The following is a 19,601-nucleotide window of genomic DNA, read 5'->3' as shown; positions in this document are numbered from 1 at the left end:
GCTTGCAGGCATACACACAGACAGAACATTCTATACATAATAAATAAATAAATAAATAAATAAATAAATAAATAAATAAATAAATATTTTTTAAAAATTATGGCTGATCCATAGTGGTGCTCGCCTTTAATCCCAACACTTGGAAAACAGAGGCAGACAGATCTCTGTGAGTTCAAGGCCAGCCTGGTCTACAGAGTGAGTTCCAGGACAGCAAGGGCTACAGAGAAAACCTCTGTCTCAAAAAACAATAAAATAAAATAAATACTTTTAAAATAGTTTTTTTTAAAGAAGTGATACAAAATTAAATAATTTGGTATATTGTTCAATCTGTCTTTGAAACAAAATAATTAGGCCAAAGCTGTGGAGAGAAGGGGCTTGTTCTGCAAGTGTACGGACCAGAACTTGGATCCCAGAGTGTACATAAAGGCCGGGCAGCCTGCTTCCTGTAACTCTGGCACTCTAGAGGTGGAGACGGGGTCTTCAGGGAAAGCTGGCTAGCTAGTTTAGTCAGAAAGTTCTAGGCTTGCTGAAAGACCTTGCCTCAATGAATACCATGGAGAGTGTTGTGGGAGTTCATTTCCGCCAGTAGTTTTGGGGTACCGGTCTTAGGGCATGGCTTCTGTGTGCAGACGTGATCTCTCTCTTTTTTTTTTTTGGTTTTTCGAGACAGGGTTTCCCTGTAGTTTCTGATCTCTTATTAGGAAGAGGAGGGGTCTCTCTCACTCTCTTGGGAGGTCGGGCAGCTGGACCCATAGCGGCTTCCACCTTGTCCTGTGTTTTGTGAGCCTACATTTCCCTTTGAATCCCCGTAATAAAGACCTTTGTAAATTCTCACGTCAGGAGAGCAATCAAGGAAGACACAATGACAAGTTTGGACTAACCCCCACACACAAAGGCACGCATGCCCACGTGCACCCGCACCCGCACGCCCACGTGCACCCGCACACGCACGCCCATGTGCATCGCACACGCACGTCCGTGTGCATTGCACACGCATGCCCGTGTGCACCCGCACATGCATTCCCATGTGCACCCACACACGCATGCTGTGATGGGCAGCTCTAACTGTGTTGATAGGGTTTAGGATCATCTGGGGAGAGGGGCTCAATGACAGTTTTTCTACCTGAGGTTGACTCGTGGGCAAGTCTCTGTGGGGGTGTCTTAATTAAGTTAACTGATGTGAAAAAGAACCGGTCCACAGTCGGTGGTCCCATTCCGTAGGCAGGAAGTTATGACCTGCACAAGAGTGGCAACAGAGCAGAACACAAGCCGGGTGGTGGTGGTGGTGGCGGCGCACACCTTTAATCCCAGCACTCGGGAGGCAGAGGCAGGCGGATCTCTGTGAGTTCGAGGCCAGCCTGGTCTACAAGAGCTAGTTCCAGGACAGGCTACAAAGCTACAAAGAAACCTTGTCTCGAAAAAACCAAAATAAAAAAAGAAATAAAAAAAAATAAAAAATAAAAAAAATAGAGCGGAACACAAACAGATGAGCATATGACACCCCACAGCAATGGCTATAATACAGAACCATAGCTGAAATAAACCCTTCTTGACTAAGTTCATTTTTTGCCAGGGAACTGTAACACAGTAAAAGAGATGAAACCAGAACATATGAGAACACACACACCATACACCTGCCAAAAAAACAATAATAATTGGGCCAACTACCCATTACCTACAACCTCCCCAACTTGCTTTATCTCCCTTTTCTCTTCCAATTCCTCATTCTTCTTCTATATCAGGCCATGACTCAAGAGCAGAACAATGGTACTGAGGGACTAGCTGGCAAGTATCTCAATTGTGTGTGTATTAGATTAAAAGTACAATTGGATCTTTGTTCACCGGATATGGGCCTTTCTGAGCAATACTTTGCACTTCTGCATAATGGTGGTAAATTATCCTACCCTTTGGGCTTGTCGTTATTATATATAAAAGCATGTTTTAAATGATTAAATGCTATACACATGCTTATTATTATTATTATTATTAAGACATGCTAATTATTATGACAGAAGCTGGACTTGGAGCACATAGTTTTATCTGGCTATAGGTTATTTTCCTCCCCTATAACCCATTCTTCCCATAACTACTTGGGTCCTATAAACAGGAGATGGTTCTAGAGAATAGCTGACTAAGGGAAGCCAATAGGAACATGTAGACAGAGGGGTGAATAACTAGGACTTGAACTCTTGATGTTCAGCAGGATGACTCTTAGCTTTAACGGCTGAGCCTAAAGTAATGACTAGTAATAACACTAGCATACAGGCCTCTGTGGTGACAGGCCAAGGGCATGTGGATTTCTGTGTGATTCTCAAGAGTGCAAGACCCTACCTGTGATCTCGCTGGCCACATTCTCCCAGAACCAACACCCATCTTAATTAGCTACCTCCCACAGAGGCTGTGAGAACTCTTATTAAGGTCGCTCCCTTCACCTGACTGGAGTCGTACCGGGACTGATTGTCAGAACTGAAGGGCCAACGCTAGAGGGGGCAGGAGGTGTAAGAGGTAGTAAGTACTGTGTGGGTTGTGGGTTTGAAACTCACCAGTCAGGAAGTGAGGCCGACAGACGGAAGGGCGGGCAGGGTTGAGGAGTTCTGGGGCACAGCAGAAGGGGCCTTCTGAAGTTTGGGGGCCGGGAGGTCATGGGTTTCAGGGCCAGGGGTGGTTGTTAGTCTGGCGAGCCAGGTCTGTGCAACATGCATGCCCAGAGGCAGCTGGCTCTAGCCACAGTAAGAGCAGAAGTCAGACGACATGAGGTGGCCAAGCAGGCTCTAAGCCGACTCAGGAAGCTGGCAGAGAGAGTGGGTGACCCTGATCTCCGAGATGGCATCCAGGCCTCACTGGACAACATACGAGGTAAGAGGCACATCAATCCCTAACCTGACTGTTTTGGGGACCAGCAGGGGACACAGAAAGGCTTAACCATGTCATAACTGCTTGCTGTTCAAGCAGTCACTTCCTAGTTCGTAAGATGGAGCTGGGACTCGGGAAGAGGACGTTTGGGGAGGATGGCAAAAGATGTGGAGGGGAGCATCATTATTCCCCTTTCCAAAATCGCCTCTGAACAAAATAATAGTCATTGTGGAGCCGACCTTCTCGGCAGTAGAGAGTGGATAAGCGTTGGGGAGACAGGCTGTAACAGACCCTTTAGATAGATGTAGTCCCTGTCTGGGGAGTCCAGAATGGGAGGCACTCAGGGGCAGGAGGTTCTGGGACTTGATAATGTATTCATTCCCAGGACCCACTAAAGATCAGGGACCTCTTCTTTCCAGCTGAGAGAAACACACATGCAGAAGGGAGGGGGTCTGATATGTCAGGGACACACTCACACTTAAGCTGCATGCTTTGTATAGCTGCAGTGTGGTGAGGTCCCCAGGACTTGACTCAGTCCCTCTCCTCCTGTGTTCCCTTTCTTGTCTTCCCCCTCACCTCCTTAGTGCCTTCCGTTCTGCCTCCTTAGTGCCATTAGAATAGGTGATGACAACACAGGGAGGAAGTGCTGTCATGGCAACACCATCCGCCACATCCTCCTTGCCCACTGTAGCCTTGGATCCTGTGGTGGGGCCCTGGCAAGCCTGTTCTCCATCCACAAAGGCCCACCACAGAGGAACTGGGGTAATCTGTTTATATTTCATCCATCTTTGGATGCCCAGGAACTCACAAAAGCAAGTTTTCTTGCCTGTGAAGTGTGTCAGGCAGAAACCCATCTTTATCATACCCTGACCATTCCAGATACCAAGCGTCTCCATTCTCAGCAACTTTTCCAGGAAGGAAATGTCAAAAAAAAAAAAAAAATTCCATCAAGGACACCTCCTGACACCAGGGCACAGTTTAGAGGAAGGTTTGGATGGTTTAGGATTTGGTGGGATAGTCCCATTCCCTTCCCATGCCTCCCTCTTCTCCTTGCTCTTCTGTAGCTAGTATCATTCAGCTCCTGCATCCAACCCTCTGACAGGACAACAGCTGTGTCTCCTCGGATATCCCAGGTGATGAAAAGGAGACCTAGTAGGACCACCTAGGAAAGAACTCTAGATCCTACCTTCGTCGGAAGTAGAGTGGGGTTGGGACCAGGCAAAGACACCCCGCTTAGTTCTAGAAAAGGGGAGAGCTAGTGTGATGGGGCACACCAGTAATCCTAGCACTATAGCCTCACGACCCAGGAGAACGGAGCAGGATTAAGAGTTCTAGGGCAGCCTGGATTACATAGCAAATCCTAAACCAGCCTCAGACTCAACTACATAATGAGCAACTATTGAGAAAAAAAAGTTTCAAAAAGGAGGGGCAAAGAGAGAATGGTGGGAGGCAGAGTAGACCTCTTCCCCATACTTCTGTGTGGGGTGTGTGTTGCTGGGAATGTTGGAACCCAGGGCCTTCACGCGTCCTGGTGCCAGGCAAGCTCCACCCCTCTACACCTCAGCCCCACACTAGCTTTTGTTTTGTTTTTCCTTTTTGAAACTGGGTTTGGATCCTACTGTCTATCTCAGGCTAGCTTTGAACTCACTGTTTATTTTAGGCTAGTCTTGAACTCACTATGTAGCTCAGGCTATCCTTGAACTCACTGTGTAGCTCAGGCTAGTCTTGAACTTACTGTCTATCTCAGGCTAGCCTTGAACTCACTGTGTAGCTCAGGCTAGCCTCGAACTCACTGTCTATCTCAGGCTAGCCTTGAACTCACTGTCTATCTCAGGCTAGTCTTGAACTCACTATGTAGCTCAGGCTAGCCTTTAACTCACTGTGTAGCTCAGGCTGGCCTTGAATTTCCAGCAATCTTCCTGCCTCAGCATCCTCAAAAGGGTACACCACTTCACTTGTCAAAGCTCTTCTCTTCATGGGTAATTTGCTCTACTCTGGGTGAGACAGCAATCTGTTCCCACTGAACACAAAGGAAAACTGAGATGCCCCCCAATATTAAGAAACTAACAATTCCCCCTTATCCTCTCCTTCATGATAGACTAGAGTGTGTCTCCTGCCAAGTGTGTCATCCTAGTTCTGAAGAGAACTCCCTAGAAACCACTGACCTCCAAGATAGGATCTGGAAGAGAGTGGGCATGGGCCTCTGGAGGACAAAGGGCTCCCCACAACCCGGTTCAGCCCCCAACCCTTACCCCCCCACCAGGCCGAACACACTACTGGCTCTTGCCTCCAAGAGCCGCCCACGGCCCGCACTTATTATAGTCTCGGTTGCGTCAAGAGGGTGGAAAGCCAAATCAAAGGACCTCCGAGACTCTAAATCCTGAGCAGGGGTCTCCAAGGCTTCAGGGAGACTTTCTTCCTTCCTGCCCACCGCCCCCCTCCATGGGGACTCAGCCTATCTTCTGCATGGATTTAACTGCTCATGTTTCTCAGCCCCTCTGGAGGACAAAGCCTTGAACTCCAAAGCCCCTAAAGGGGTGGGGACACAGCGCAAATGGTGTCCATTCCCTTTAACCTGCTCTTAAGAGCCCGGCTACATAGACCTCAGGAGACTGAATGCAAATACCTACGAGGCCGGCTCCCGCTGCCTCAACTGAGGGGGTTCCTTGTGTCCAGGGAGCAAAATCTCCCGCAGGTGGGTAACCAGGTGTGAGATAGTGCCTTCACTAACCCAGCGTCCCTTGATTGGTCCCCCACCCATCCTACACACTGATCCCTCCTCTCCGCTTATCCCCGCCGCAGCTTCTGAGGCACTCTTGGAGCTACGGTTGCTATGGAGACTAGATGCATTTTGGAATAGGGGGGTGTCAATTGGTAGATGTATTTCTTCCACCTTGAGCTGGGGCCTTTGACTCACGCCTGCAGCTTGGGCTCCGGAGCCCTCAAGTCTCTCTCCTCTAGAGAGAGGCAAACCCCCCCGCACCCCCCCTTCTACCCTACTAAGTTCCTTGTTTGTCCCCATCCCTGGGGAACACTTTGCAAGTTCACTTTGGGACAATCAGTCCAAGCCACAGTGCCGTAAAAGTATTCAGTATGGGGTGGGAGTTGGGGTGGAAGAGGGAGCTGGGTGATGAGAAAGGAAATTCATCCAGGTACCCCGAGAAAGGAAAGAACAGGGGTCCCGGGAAGGAATGTCAGGGCTCACAACATTCCGGTTTCAGTTACCCAGAATTGACAGAGACCAAAAGAGTTCTGTTTCCTGTACCTGTCCAGCCAATAGATCGGTGTTTTTATCTTTGTCCCTAAATGTCACACTCCACATTCGTGTTCCCTAACCTTGGTGTGAGAAAGGAGGGTGTCAGGTAGTTGGCAGAGGTGAATCCAAGACCCAGGAAATCCAGTCCAGGTTTTGGAAGGGAAATCCAGTCCTGGATTTTGTACCGCCCTAGCAGACAGCGGTGCTGGTGGCGGGGGGGGGGGGGGGGGGGAGATAGGGTGGGGGGGCCCGCGGGCCGCCTCCTCCTCAATGTGAGGGGAGCGCCCGGACACAACGCGCATCCGGACCGAGCCGATCCCGGGCGAGGCCCCCCGGACTCTTCGCCAGGATCCACGCCCCTCCCCTCCCAGACCCCAGACCCTTGGGTTCCTACCCCTCCCGTTCCTTCTTTCCTCCCCCACCGCCTCCAATCTCTCCATCCCTAGCATCCTCCCCGTGCTCCAGCGAATCCCCCGCACAGACAGCCCTACTAGTCTCCTACCCTCAAGACCCCCCTTTTCCCACTGCATCCGTGGCCTCTGCCCATTGAGTCCGCATTCCCGCCCCTGCCTTCCCCGCACCCGTGCTTCTCCCCCAGTCCCCTGTCCCCTTTTCTGCCCCTTTTTCCTTCTTACCCATTTGCCCCCACTACTGTCCTCCCCACCCTCCTCCGCCCATCTCAGCGCCCCCACCCAGGCCGGGGTGCAGGGTCCGGCGCGCCTCCCTGGAGCAGCACCAAGGTCCCGGGGCTCCAAGGGGGTGGGAGCGCAGGGCGGGGAGCATGGGGAGGGGGCGCCCCATGTGATGGGAGGGGGGCGCAAGAGGAGGCGGCGGAGGCGGCGGCGACAGCGGAGCCGGGCTGGGGGCTCAGTGGGGTCCGGGGACTGGGGGCAGCGAGCAGGGCGGCCCCATGGCCGGGCCCCCCTGAGGCAGTCCCGGGGAGTTCCCTCCCCTCCCCAGCTCGGGGGTCTCCGGGCCCCATGAGCCGGGGCGCGGGCGCGCTTCAGCGCCGGACAACGACCTACCTCATCTCGCTGACCCTGGTCAAGCTCGAGTCGGTACCTCCGCCGCCGCCTTCTCCGTCTGCAGCGGCGGCCGGCGCCCCCGGGGCCAGAAGCTCCGAGCCCCGAGATCCTGGCAGCCCCCGAGGCGCGGAGGAACCCGGCAAGAAGCGGCACGAGCGTCTTTTCCACCGGCAGGATGCGCTGTGGATCAGCACCAGTAGCGCGGGCGCCGGGGGCGCGGAGCCCCCCACGCTGTCCCCGGCTCCGGCCAGTCCTGCTCGCCCGGTCTCCCCGGCTCCGGGCCGCCGACTGTCCCTCTGGGCCGCCCCTCCGGGACCCCCGCTCTCCGGGGGGCTGAGCCCAGACTCCAAACCGGGGGGCGCCCCCTCTTCCTCCCGACGCCCTCTACTCAGCAGCCCGAGCTGGGGGGGTCCGGAACCTGAAGGCCGGACGGGAGGCGGTGTCCCGGGCTCGTCCTCCCCGCATCCTGGCACCGGCAGCCGAAGGCTCAAGGTGGCGCCTCCTCCACCGGCTCCCAAGCCTTTCAAGACCGTGACCACTAGTGGAGCCAAAGCCGGCGGGGGCAAGGGCGCGGGTAGCCGCCTGTCATGGCCCGAAAGCGAGGGCAAGCCCAGGGTCAAGGGGTCAAAGAGCAGCGCCGGAACTGGAGCTTCTGCCACTGTGACCGGCGGGGGAGGGGGCGCTGCAGTCACGACCTCTGGTGGGGTCGGGGCTGGGGCTGGAGCGAGAGGAAAGCTGTCCCCTCGGAAAGGCAAGAGTAAGACCTTGGACAATAGTGACTTGCATCCAGGACCCACTGCCGGCTCTCCTCCGCTCACCGTGCCAGCAACCCCAGTTCCTGCCACTTCTGTCACCACCACCTCCACGCAGCCCCTCGGGCCTGCACCCCCTATCACTCTGGAGCCACCAGCTCCAGGGCTGAAAAGGGGCCGCGAGGGCGGCCGAGCGTCCACTCGTGACCGCAAGATGCTCAAGTTTATCAGCGGTATCTTCACCAAGAGCACAGGGGGGCCTCCTGGCCCCGGTCCCCTTCCCGGACCCCCAGGCTTGTCTTCCAGCAGCGGGTCCAGGGAGCTGCTGGGCGCAGAGCTACGCGCCTCCCCTAGTGAGTAGGGAGGGTCAAGGCCGGAGTCACCTGGAGGCTTATTTGGGGTTGGGGGAACGCTGTGCAAGAATCAGGGAAGCTTTTCTCTTGAGTGGATGGAGGAGTTAGGCTCGCTTCTCGACCAAGGGCTGAGGCAAAGACTAGGAAGAGGTCCTGAAGCGTTGAGACGTGACAGGAGTGTTCTTGGTGCTTCCTGGAGAACGGTGGCCTTGGTTCATGCTTACTGTAGGAAAGCATCCCACAGAAGCCTCAGACCCCAATCTCAGCCCTGGTTGGAGTCTAGAAGCCAGGCGATAGGGACTTTGCCTTGTGTGGAGGGACACTGGAGATGCAGGGAAGGTGGAAGCCTCAGTTTCCCCTGAGTAATTGGCACAGGTGGTGTGGCGGTGACCTTGCAGCCTGTTCCTCGCCAGAGACAGGTTTCCTGGGTTGAGAGCCGGCTGGTGGTTTTTCCAGGCACTGAAGGTGGATTGGGCGTTTCTTGAGTGAGCGGGGGCTGGAACGTGCAGATTTAAATGTGAACTGAAAAGGGGGGCAGATAGGAAGCCTGGCTTCCCGCACTACCCACCCCCGCCCCACAGAGGCGTCGAAACCCGCTCAGGGCTGACCCCGGAGTGAGTCAGGGGGCGGAACTGCTGTAAAGACAATTCTTAGCCCGGGAGACTTGGGAAGCCATACAAGGAGGTAGCTTTATTTAATTTTTATTTTTTTTCCTCCCAAGGGGTACTTTTATTATTATTTTCTAAATGGTAGAGACAGGCGCGCGGGGGTGGGGGGGTGGGTAGCGACCCACGACTTGGTTCCGCTCACATTCCCTGGAGGGGAGGCGGGTCTGGAAGCGGGGGCGGCCCCGGGGGGTTTGGCTCCTGAGCGGGTGGGAGCAGATGGCTCCGGATCCCTGAGTTCCCGCCGCAGCTGCGGCGCCCCGGGAACGTCCGGCCAGTGTCAGGCGCGGGGGTTGGACCCGGCGGGTGCAAGGAGAATCTTTTCTCCCCAGGCCTGTGGCTTCTCTCTGCCTGGGAATGGAGCCTTACCGCCCCCCACGGTTCTTTCGGAGGCTGTGGAGATCTAGGCAGAGGAAAATCAAAGTTCTGTCCCCCTTGTGTGGTGAACAGGAGTTAGAACTACCTGTGCCACTGACCTTGAAAAAGGGCAGGAAAGCCCTCACCACCTCTTTGCTCCTGTGAAATGGAGATTGAGGGAGACCCACTCCATTCTAGGTCTCAGGCCTTCCTCCTTAGGTCTGCTCTGAGAATGTCGGGGCGCGGGAGGGGGGGACGGGACCCTCTATTCTATGTGGTGGGAGGAGACTCATCACTAGTAAAGTCGTCCTGATCTGGTCTGGGGTAGGGACCCACGTTTGAGGATGTGTTTTAAGGGAGATGCCAACTGAAGTATTTTCGTCTTGCCAGCTCTGTTGCTAAGCAACCACTGAGCGGCGGCAACAGCTGTGGAGAGAGTGGCTGGGATGGGAGGACTGGGGACCACGCTCCAGTGCAGGCAGGGTCTTAGGGGTTACTGAAGCCCTCAGAAAAGAGAGCGCCTGTGGGCTGGAAGTCCTCCTAGGCCACAGCCTTCCTCCTTACTGCACTTTTCCCTTTGCAGAGGCTGTAGTCAATAGCCAGGAATGGACTCTGAGCCGCTCAATTCCCGAACTGCGCCTGGTAAGTAGCCCAGGCCCTTGGCTTACAGGCGAGCTTTACCTTCCCCCGGCATGCCCCATTCTCTCCCTTCGCCTCTCTCCTCTCTTCGAGAACCAAGAACGCTCCGATCTGAGTTTAGCAGCATAGCCTTCTTAAGGGGGCTGGCGGCTTAGAACAGCTTCATGACTTGTCTTCATTTTGTCTCTTCCTATTTGTCCAGTCTTCTCCTTTCTAGCATTTTTCTTAAGATTTTGTTAAATTATTTTATGTATAAGTGTTCTATCTGCCCGTAGTCCTTTATTGCATAAGAGGGCATCAGATCCCCACTATATATGGTTGTGAGCCACCATGAGTTGCTGGGAATTGAACTCAGGACCTCTGAAAGAGCAGCTAGTGCTTTTAACCTCTGAGCCATCTCTACAGTCCCTCACTTTCTTTTTTAAACGGTTGGTGTTCTTTTGCTTTAAACAGGGTAAAAAACCTTTCAACTAATGCCTTGGGCTATACCCTACTACACACACAGGTTTAATGTGTTTAGTGAACAGCTCACACATGCACACGCACACACAAACACAAAAGGGTATTGCTTAGCTTGTTTTTTTTTTTTTTTTTTTTTTAAACTTTGGGGTCATTTCTTGCCATACCATGCCTGCTCTTCCCAGCTGGCCGGAGGCCCTGGAGGGCCTTTTTGGGTGGCCAGTCCCTGTGGATTCTCTGGCATGAACAGACCCAGCATCTTGCTCCACATCTCTCCTTTAGGGTGTGCTGGGTGATGTCAGAAGTGGGAAGTCATCCCTCATCCACAGATTCCTCACGGGTTCATACCAGGTGCTGGAGAAGACAGAGAGTGAGTGCCCGGGAACCACAGTAAGCTAAGACTGGGGGCCAGGGATCCACCAGTAAGATCCGGGCCTGGGCAGGTACCAAGATGGGACTTGAGGCATAAGAACTAAAGTTGAGGGAATGTGAGAAGGTTTGGTGACTTGGCTCAACTCTTCTGGACAGGTGAGCAGTACAAGAAAGAGATGCTGGTGGACGGGCAGACTCATCTGGTGCTGATCCGAGAGGAAGCGGGAGCGCCCGATGCCAAGGTGAGGAACGGAGGCGCTGGCCATAGTAGGCTGGCTGGGGTCAGTATTGGACATGGAAGCGTCCTGTCTTGCTAGGACACCCTCTGGATGGTATCCAGAGGGGATGGGGCCTGTATGACCCTGTGTTTGCCTTCTCATCCCCTGCAAGTTCTCAGGCTGGGCGGATGCTGTGATCTTCGTCTTCAGCCTGGAGGATGAGAGCAGCTTCCAGGCTGTGAGCCGTCTCCATGGGCAGCTGAGCTCCCTTCGTGGGGAAGGACGAGGAGGTCTGGCCCTGGCTCTGGTTGGGACCCAAGGTAAGGAGGGAATATGGAAATCTTGTTTTTAGAGGCGGGTGGAGGGTACCTCTAAAGTATTGCCCACCATGGCTGATAATTTGGCAAGGTGTCGAACTGGCTATTTAGATTCCGGCAACCCTCTAGAGGGAGCCTGATGTCCAAATAAGGAAATAATGAACCAAACAAACCTCCCAAGGTCTCAGCAGAGAAAAGAGGACAGCCTGGGAGGAGGGGACCGCTGTAATGACCATCTCTGGACATGTTGCCTACCTTGTGTTCTCTCTGCCATTTCTGACGCCACTACCGTGGGACACACAGAAAATGTCAAGTCCTAGTGTGGCTGAAAGCCTTTCTCTTCAGCTGGGTCAGGCTGACACTGTTAGAAAGGAATTTCTCTACAGAGAGGAAACACGGAGATACTGGAGAAATAAGGAGAGCAGAAAACTTTCGGTTCTCCTAGTAGGAGCTCAGAATCACTCAGACTGTACCGTGCATGGCAGGAGGAGCATTGTCTCTGCCATTGCTGTCCAGCTGGCAGGATGCTTTGTGTGGCTGCACGTGCTGGTGCTGATGTTGGTGCCGATGCTGTTGCAGGTTCAAGCCTCCGCCTGTCCCTTGCCTCCTTGTCCTTTGTCTGACTTGTAGAATGAGTAGCCCACCTGTTACATTTGGCATTGAACTTTTCCTCTCCCTCAGGTCTCAGGTTCAGTGATTCTCAGGGTATTTGTCTGAGCTATTGTCAGGAACCTCCACTCAGCTTTAGGAGTATTGCCTGGAAAAATAGACACAGACAGACAGACAAACAGAAAGACAGAAAGACACACATACAGAAAGAGAGAAAGTCAGACACACACACATAGAGACACACAGAAAGACACATACACACAGAGAGAAAGACAGACACATACAGAGACATACAGACACACACACACAGAAAAACACACACATACACAGACTTAACTGGGCATGGTATTCACAAAGGGGCTTTATTATACACCTAACAGTCTGCTTGAGGACAGATGTTCTCCAACACCCTAACTCTAGAAGGGTCTAACCTGGGCTCCAGACACATGGTAAAGGGAATCATGAACACTGGCGGAAGGGCACCTCACCCATCCTGCCCCTTTGCCTGTCCCCTCAGACAGGATCAGTGCCTCCTCTCCGCGAGTGGTGGGTGACGCTCGAGCTCGGGCTCTCTGCACAGACATGAAACGCTGCAGCTACTATGAGACCTGTGCGACCTACGGGCTCAATGTGGACCGGGTCTTTCAGGAGGGTGAGTGTGGTAGTCGCCGGCACATGAGCATGGAAAGCCAGAGGCCACGCGATATTGTAGGTGCCCAGTTTTCTGTTCTGTGTTTCCTAGTGATAGGAAATTGGTCTCTGGGAGTGAGGAGGGGTCTGGGAGCCTATGGACGCTTCGGTTAATTCACAGATTCTTTCTGGGCTGGAGAATCTGGCTAGGCCATAGATGGCTTGGGGGTCTAGAGACAAGGAAGTTGGGGCTATCTTATCTCCTGGGGCTTCTCAGAAGAGGGCCTGGGAAAGTGGTCTTGGGTATCTTTCCTGCTCACGACTCCCCCAACGCCTCTCCCCTCCAGTGGCCCAGAAGGTGGTGACTTTGCGCAAACAGCAGCAACTCCTGGCTGCCTGCAAGTCCCTGCCCAGCTCACCAAGCCATTCAGCCGCTTCTACTCCTGTAGCTGGGCAGGTGAGTTTGGGTGTCAGAGACTGATGTCAAATTCAGAAGCAGGGAAATGAGTGGGCTTCGAGAACAACATTGAAGCTGGGCAGTGGTGGCACACGACTTGAATCCCAGCACTCCAGAGACAGGGGCAGGTGGATCTCTGAGTTTGAGGATAACCTGATCTACATGGTGAGCTCCAGAGGGGCCAGGGCTGCCGTTTGCAATGTCTCTAAGCCAGCCACCTGCCTTTATCAGGAAACCAGACTTTGCAACACTTGAAACAGTGGTATGACAGAGCTAGGGAAGAGTCATGTTGGTGATGGCACTGAGTGAATAAGGATGGGGCAGTAGGGAATGTCTCATACTGGGTGTCAGCTTGGCTTGGTGGGTGTAGGTGCTAAGCTCTGCTGACTCCTCCGTATGCCTCCAGGCTAGTAACGGGGGCCACACTAGCGACTACTCTTCTTCACTTCCATCCTCGCCCAATGTTGGACACCGGGAGCTCCGAGCTGAGGCTGCCACTGTGGCTGGGTTAAGCACCCCAGGGTCCCTACACCGAGCAGCCAAGCGAAGGACCAGCCTTTTTGCGGTATTGGACATACCGGCCCCCTTTTCCTCCTGTTCTGTTGCCTGCCTGTCGTCCTCAGTCTCTGGATGTCTCTTTTGGCTCTCCCCCTTTTCCTTTCCGCTACTTCCCTTCCTCGTATCCTACCCATCCTCTGGCTAATTCCAGTAACCATTCCAGAACCGTCGGGGCAGTGACTCTGAGAAGCGGAGCCTAGACAGTCGGGGAGAGACAACTGGGAGTGGGCGAGCCATCCCCATTAAACAGGTAAGGGGTTTGGAAGCTGAAGAAGGGTCGGAAGCAGCCGTTCTTAGCTGACTTTTCTCCCACACATCTTCCTGCTCTTCCAGAGCTTCTTGCTAAAGAGAAGTGGCAATTCCTTGAACAAAGAGTGGAAGAAGAAATACGTGACTCTTTCTAGTAATGGCTTTCTACTCTACCACCCCAGCATCAACGTGAGTAGCAGAGATGGTCCACGCCAGAAAACCTTGGATGTCCTTCTAGTTCTTTCTGTGTCTCTGACAAGTCCTGGCATCATTTCTGGGGGCCTTTAGTTCTATTCTCTTAGGCTTATGAAGCTTGTCTGTGCTGGGCATAGGAAGTAAACTCCTTGCTCCAGGAACTTGCAGTTGGGGGAGTACCATGGACAGGCCCAGGGAAGCCTGCCATTCAAGGAATGTTTCCTAGCCAAGTCTGGCAGGACTGCCCCCTACGAGCTCTTTCCAGTCCAGTCAGCTCTCAGAGCCCCTCTGTATCGTATTAATACTGCTTACTTTCCAGCACAAAAGCTGGAACTCCCCACCCCCCCCACCCGTGCAACTCTCAACCCTGTACCTCTACAGGATTACATCCACAGTACACACGGCAAAGAGATGGACTTGCTACGAACAACTGTCAAAGTCCCAGGCAAGCGGCCTCCAAGAGCTATCTCTGCTTTTGGCCCCTCAGCCAGCATCAACGGTTTGGTCAAGGACATGAGCACCGTCCAGATGGGCGAAGGCCCTGGTAAGTGGGGCCCATGACAAGTGCCCAGGGAAGGAGACAGGGACAGAGGAAGGTGGCGAGAGGAGCTGGTGCTACCCTGGCTGTGTGGCGTGGTGCCTGGAGACAAGCTCACTGGTATTTCTCCCTCTCCTTCCCACAGAAGCCACTACTCCCATGCCCAGCCCCAGCCCCAGCCCCAGCTCCCTGCAGCTTCCACCGGACCAGACATCCAAGCACCTGCTGAAGCCAGACCGGAATTTGGCCCGGGCCCTTAGCACTGGTTAGTGGGACCATCCTCCATCTACTGGCTTCCAAATCCAAATGGGATCTGGGTGGGAAGTGAAATCAAGTGGAGGCTTGGTGCAGGAACAAATGTTTGAGGGAACACGAGGGATGTCTGCTGGGTGACTGGCACCAAGCTCATATGCTGTGTCTGTCCTGGCACTGAAGACAGCTAGACTCGAGAGCTAGTCTGCCTGCCTGAGCTCAGATCCTTGCCTTGCCACAGGACCTCGTCATGCCCCAGTGTCTACCCTATAGGAAGTTTCTCCGAGGCTTAGTTTAACAAGCTGAGGGTCTTGACCAGCACATAGTCAGCCATCAGTGTTTGAAGTGTTTGGACATTATATCTATAAACTGTATACGATGTGTAGAGTATACAAATATAGACACGAATAGGAAGTAACACCGTAGTAAATGTTTCTCACAGCAACTTACCAGGTCAACGTTATTATCCCCATTTTAGGGATGAAAAAAAATCTGAGGCTCAGAAAATAAATTAACTTGTTCAGGGTCTCAAGGCTAGTAAGTTGCACAGTCAAGAGTTGAGCATGGGCTGGAAAGATGGCTCAGCGGTTAAGGGTACCAGCTGCTCTTCCGGAGGACCTGGGTTCAATCCCCAGCACCCACATGGCTGCTTACAACTGTCTGTAACTCCAGTTACAGGGGATCCAACACCCCCCACATAGACATCCATGTAGACAAAACACCAATGCACATAAAATGAAAATAAATTTTTTTTTGGTTTTTCGAGACAGGGTTTCCTGTAGTTTCTAGAGCCTGTCCTGGAACTAGCTCTTGTAGACCAGGCTGGCCTCGAACTCAGAGATCCGCCTGCCTCTGCCTCCCAAGTGCTGGGATTAAAGGCGTGCGCCACCACCGCCTGGCTCGAAAATAAATTATTTTTAAGAAGAGTTGAATGCAGATCTGATTCTAAAGCCCTCACCTCCCAGGAATGATGGGGGGAGGGCTCTTGGACAGGGACAGCTGAGAAGGAATACCCTAAAATGAAAGTTCAGGGCAGGATACTAGTTATAGGGGAGTCTATGGAAGGGCAGCTGAGACACTGTGTCCCCTTCCCTAAGACTGTACCCCATCTGGAGACCTGAGCCCCCTAAGTCGGGAACCCCCACCTTCTCCCATGGTAAAGAAGCAGAGGAGGAAGAAATTGAGCACACCGTCCAAGACTGAAGGCTCAACCGTGCAGGCTGAAGGTGAGGCTGTGCTGGGCGGGGTTCCACTCCCACTTCGGACCCTCATCCCCTATCCGAACCCCTGACCTAGCTCTCGCAGAGCGGGATAGGTGTGTGAACCGAGTGCCTGACTGTCATTACCACCGCACATAACTCGGTGGGGAAATGGATGAACACCACACAGCTCCTGTCCACCCCACTACTCCCAGCTCCTGCTCTTTTCTCCTAGTTCCTGCACTCTGACCCCATCCTTTGTACCCATATTTGGTACTGCAACCCCTGGACTCGGTGTCCCTATTGACTCCCCAGACCCTGCTCTCAATAACCCATGATTGGCAGGTTCCTCCAGGAGGCCTCAGGCACTCACCCCATACCTGTCCTCGTCCCCATCCCCACCCCCCAATAATAATCCCTGCTCCCAGTTCTTCTGCCTTCTGAGCCCCAGGCCCCTCATCTCTGCCCCTTTCCTACTGTTCACACGAAGTCTGACACCCCTCCCCCTACAGAGACCAGATTTCTCTCTAGTCACAATACCTGCCTGGCCTCCCCACCCACTGCTGCCCCGTTCTCTGCCGGGTGCTGAGACCCAGGTTCCAGATCTGCCGACTCTCATGGCTCTTGGCTTCCGCTCCACTCTGCTCCGGGGCCACTGACTTTAGTTCTGCTTTCTCTCCCCATCTGTCTGTCCTGCTTCGTCTCTGGCTGTCTCTGTCACCGTCTCTCCATCTCTCCATCTGCCTCTTCCTCTTTCCTTGGTCTCTTTCTCTGTTGTTCTTTCCATTCTGTCTCTATCTCCTTCGCTTCGGGAAACCAGCCAAGCGCAAAATGTGGAAACTAAAATCCTTTGGTAGTTTAAGAAATATTTATAAAGCAGGTAACAAGCGGGAGCCGGGAGGGGTGCTAAGCTGGGGTGCAGAGGGGTGGGGGTGCCCTGCTTCTCCCTGCATGTGCTCGGGCTTCCTGCTGTTTCCCACCCTCTGCTTCCCCTCCCTCCATTGTCCCACTCCTAGGGGCTCCAAGGACATCAGGGAGGAAGGGTTTGGGGAAGGCCTCCTGCTTGAACTCTGCCCCTCATGACCTCTCCCATCCACCTACCCAGAGGAAAACTTTGAGTTCCTGATCGTGTCCAGCACTGGGCAGACGTGGCACTTTGAGGCAGCCAGCTTCGAGGAGCGGGATGCCTGGGTTCAGGCCATCGAGAGTCAGATTCTGGCCAGTCTGCAGTGCTGTGAAAGCAGCAAGGTCAAGGTAAACGTCTTTGAGCTATTGATGGACGCTAGCTAGCTACAGTGGCTGAGGGTCAGAGAGGTGCAGCTCTGACCTCACTTTTCTCTGCAGCTGCGCACTGACAGCCAAAGCGAAGCTGTGGCCATCCAGGCAATCCGAAACGCAAAGGGAAACTCTACCTGCGTGGACTGTGGAGCTCCCAGTGAGTGCGAGGCAGGCGGGGGTACTGCCGAGGGAACAGGGGGGCAGGATCCCAGACTAGCTGGAGTCTGGCAAAAGGTGGGGTGTCTTGTTGACCTGCTGCTAACCTGAGTTTATCGCTTGTGTTGCATCCTATCCCCAGACCCCACGTGGGCCAGTTTGAATCTGGGTGCGCTCATCTGCATTGAGTGTTCTGGCATCCACCGGAACCTGGGCACACACCTGTCCCGCGTGCGTTCGCTGGACTTGGATGACTGGCCGCGGGAGCTGACCCTGGTGCTGATGGCTATTGGCAACGACACGGCCAACCGCGTGTGGGAGAGCGACACTCGGGGCCGTGCCAAGCCCACGCGGGACTCTTCGCGGTAAGAATAGAGCATCAGTGTGGAGAGGGTATGGTTCCTGGGAGGTCCTGATTAGAGGTCCCCTACAACTCTTTCCTTTGGTCCCTGGTACTGCAGGGAGGAGCGTGAGTCGTGGATTCGCGCCAAGTACGAGCAGCTGCTGTTCCTGGCGCCTCTGGGTACCACAGAGGAGCCGTTGGGCCGCCAGCTGTGGGCCGCTGTGCAGGCCCAGGACGTGGCCACCGTTCTGCTGCTTCTGGCCCACGCGCGACATGGGCCACTCGACACCAGCGTGGAGGACCCGCAGCTCCGTTCGCCGCTCCACTTGGCGGCTGAGCTCGCCCACGTTGTCATCACGCAGCTGCTGTTGTGGGTACGTGAGCCGAGAGGTAGGGAAAAGGAGCCCGGAGGTGGATTTGGAGGCGTAGAGTGGGAGGTGTGCGGGTGGAGGTCCCTTGGATGGCGCGTGGTCATACGGCTCTTTCCTCCTGCAGTACGGCGCGGACGTGGCGGCCCGTGATGCGCAGGGCCGCACGGCACTGTTCTACGCCCGCCAAGCTGGCAGCCAGCTGTGTGCAGATATCCTCCTCCAGCACGGCTGCCCGGGAGAGGGCGGCAGCACAGCCACCACACCGAGCGCGGCCACCACCCCCAGCATTACCGCCACGCCCAGCCCGAGGCGCCGGAGCAGCGCTGCCAGCTTGGGCCGCGTGGATACCACGATAGCGCTGGTATAGTTGCTCAGCAGCGGGAGAGACACACTCCCACCCCTGCGCGGGCCGGGCACGACCACACCGGGTGGACCGCTGGACAGATGCACCCACTCACCTCTCCAGTCCGCACCCAGTCCCACGGGAGCACTTCCTACCCCCCCACGAGGGCACAGTCCCACACGCCTCCCAGGAGACACAAACTCACCTCCCTCTCCCCACGAGGCATGGAGACCCTAGCTCAACACGCCCCTACTCCACTGTTTCCATACTTGGATTACCCTGGGTCTGTATACTTGCTGCCTTTGCAGCTGTGCCGGCTCCAGGGCGCTCGGACTTACTGGCTCGTCCCCACCTAGGGGCGGGTAAAAGATCCAGTCCTGCCTGCGTTCTACAATCTGGTGGCCGAAGCCCAAAACCCAGGCTGGCTCCTGGGGCAACGCCACGCCACAGGGAGGGGTTAGTAGGTGGAAGACTAGTCCTGGGACTTCGGACCAATATGGGGACCCCACCCCTTCCATGCTGATCTCACTGCCCAGTGAGGGGGAAGGGCAGCGAGGGGCAGGACCCCTGCTGCCCGTGGAGGTGGAGGGGTCCCCAACCCTTTCTGTGAAAGGGTCCATGAGGAGTGGAAATCAGAATCTCCCTCTACATGTCTATGAATGGAAGCTAAAGAGCCAGGGGGAGCCGAGAGCCTGGGTCCTTCCCCTTACGATCTTGGGGTGGGGGAGAAGGATTGGGACAGGAGGGGGCTAGAGAGGGGCCTTGTAATTTATTGCTTTGTTCCCCAATTGGGGTGGGTAGGGGCGAGGGGAGGGCATTTCAGGGTAGGGGAAGCCAAGGGTGGGCAGGGGTGGGGTGGGGTGGGGGTGCTCTCGGGTTGTGTCTGTGACTGTGACTGCGTACGTGTGACTGTGCAGCGCCCGTGGTGATCTGGGGAAGGGGGCACCCCTATAATGGGGCCCCTCCCCCACAATCCTTTCTGTCCAGCCCCTCTCTGACTGGAGCAGCTCCAGATCTGTTTTTCTATCCTTTGCTCCCTCCCAGCCAGGGCTGAGAGGCTGTGCAGCGGCTGGGAAGGTGTCCAGGTCCTGACCCCCTGTCCCCAGAAAGGGGGAAGTGGAATGGATTTACCTAGCCCAGCCCTGCCTTCCTCAGTC

At 54.6% G+C, this 19,601-nt stretch overlaps 1 protein-coding gene across 3 annotated transcripts; it reads left to right on the top strand.

Annotated features, from left to right (window-relative positions):
• Positions 1-2,563: 2,563 nt before the first annotated feature.
• On the top strand, positions 2,564-19,124 carry Agap2 (ArfGAP with GTPase domain, ankyrin repeat and PH domain 2). 3 transcript variants are annotated; one of them, XM_038314527.1, is made up of 18 exons: positions 2,564-2,856; positions 9,845-9,903; positions 10,642-10,729; positions 10,888-10,973; positions 11,122-11,269; positions 12,393-12,527; positions 12,853-12,962; positions 13,369-13,527; positions 13,684-13,770; positions 13,854-13,958; positions 14,346-14,508; positions 14,651-14,767; positions 15,852-15,980; positions 17,059-17,207; positions 17,298-17,388; positions 17,530-17,752; positions 17,849-18,104; positions 18,226-19,124. In XM_038314527.1, the coding sequence occupies exons 1-18, from the start codon at positions 2,697-2,699 to the stop codon at positions 18,466-18,468; spliced, it is 2,508 nt and encodes an 835-aa protein (XP_038170455.1). In that variant the 5' UTR covers positions 2,564-2,696; the 3' UTR covers positions 18,469-19,124. The 3 variants fall into 3 exon arrangements, with proteins under 3 accessions (XP_038170455.1, XP_038170454.1, XP_038170453.1); XM_038314526.1 differs by having other exon boundaries at positions 14,648-14,767; XM_038314525.1 differs by lacking the exon at positions 2,564-2,856 and adding an exon at positions 7,090-8,239 and having other exon boundaries at positions 14,648-14,767.
• Positions 19,125-19,601: the final 477 nt, after the last annotated feature.

This window comes from Arvicola amphibius, chromosome 17 (genome assembly GCF_903992535.2).
Source record: "Arvicola amphibius chromosome 17, mArvAmp1.2, whole genome shotgun sequence".
NCBI lineage: Eukaryota > Metazoa > Chordata > Mammalia > Rodentia > Cricetidae > Arvicola > Arvicola amphibius.
This window is presented reverse-complemented; position numbering and strand designations above follow the sequence as displayed.

Excerpts from the sequence above, each read along its gene's own strand:
- Agap2 (XM_038314525.1), top strand. The coding sequence starts at position 7,090 with ATGAGCCGGGGCGCGGGCGCGCTTCAGCGCCGGACAACGACCTACCTC. Across the intron at positions 10,974-11,121 it reads CGGGAGCGCCCGATGCCAAG|TTCTCAGGCTGGGCGGATGC; the intron begins GTGAGGAACGGA and ends ATCCCCTGCAAG. Across the intron at positions 12,963-13,368 it reads CTACTCCTGTAGCTGGGCAG|GCTAGTAACGGGGGCCACAC; the intron begins GTGAGTTTGGGT and ends GTATGCCTCCAG.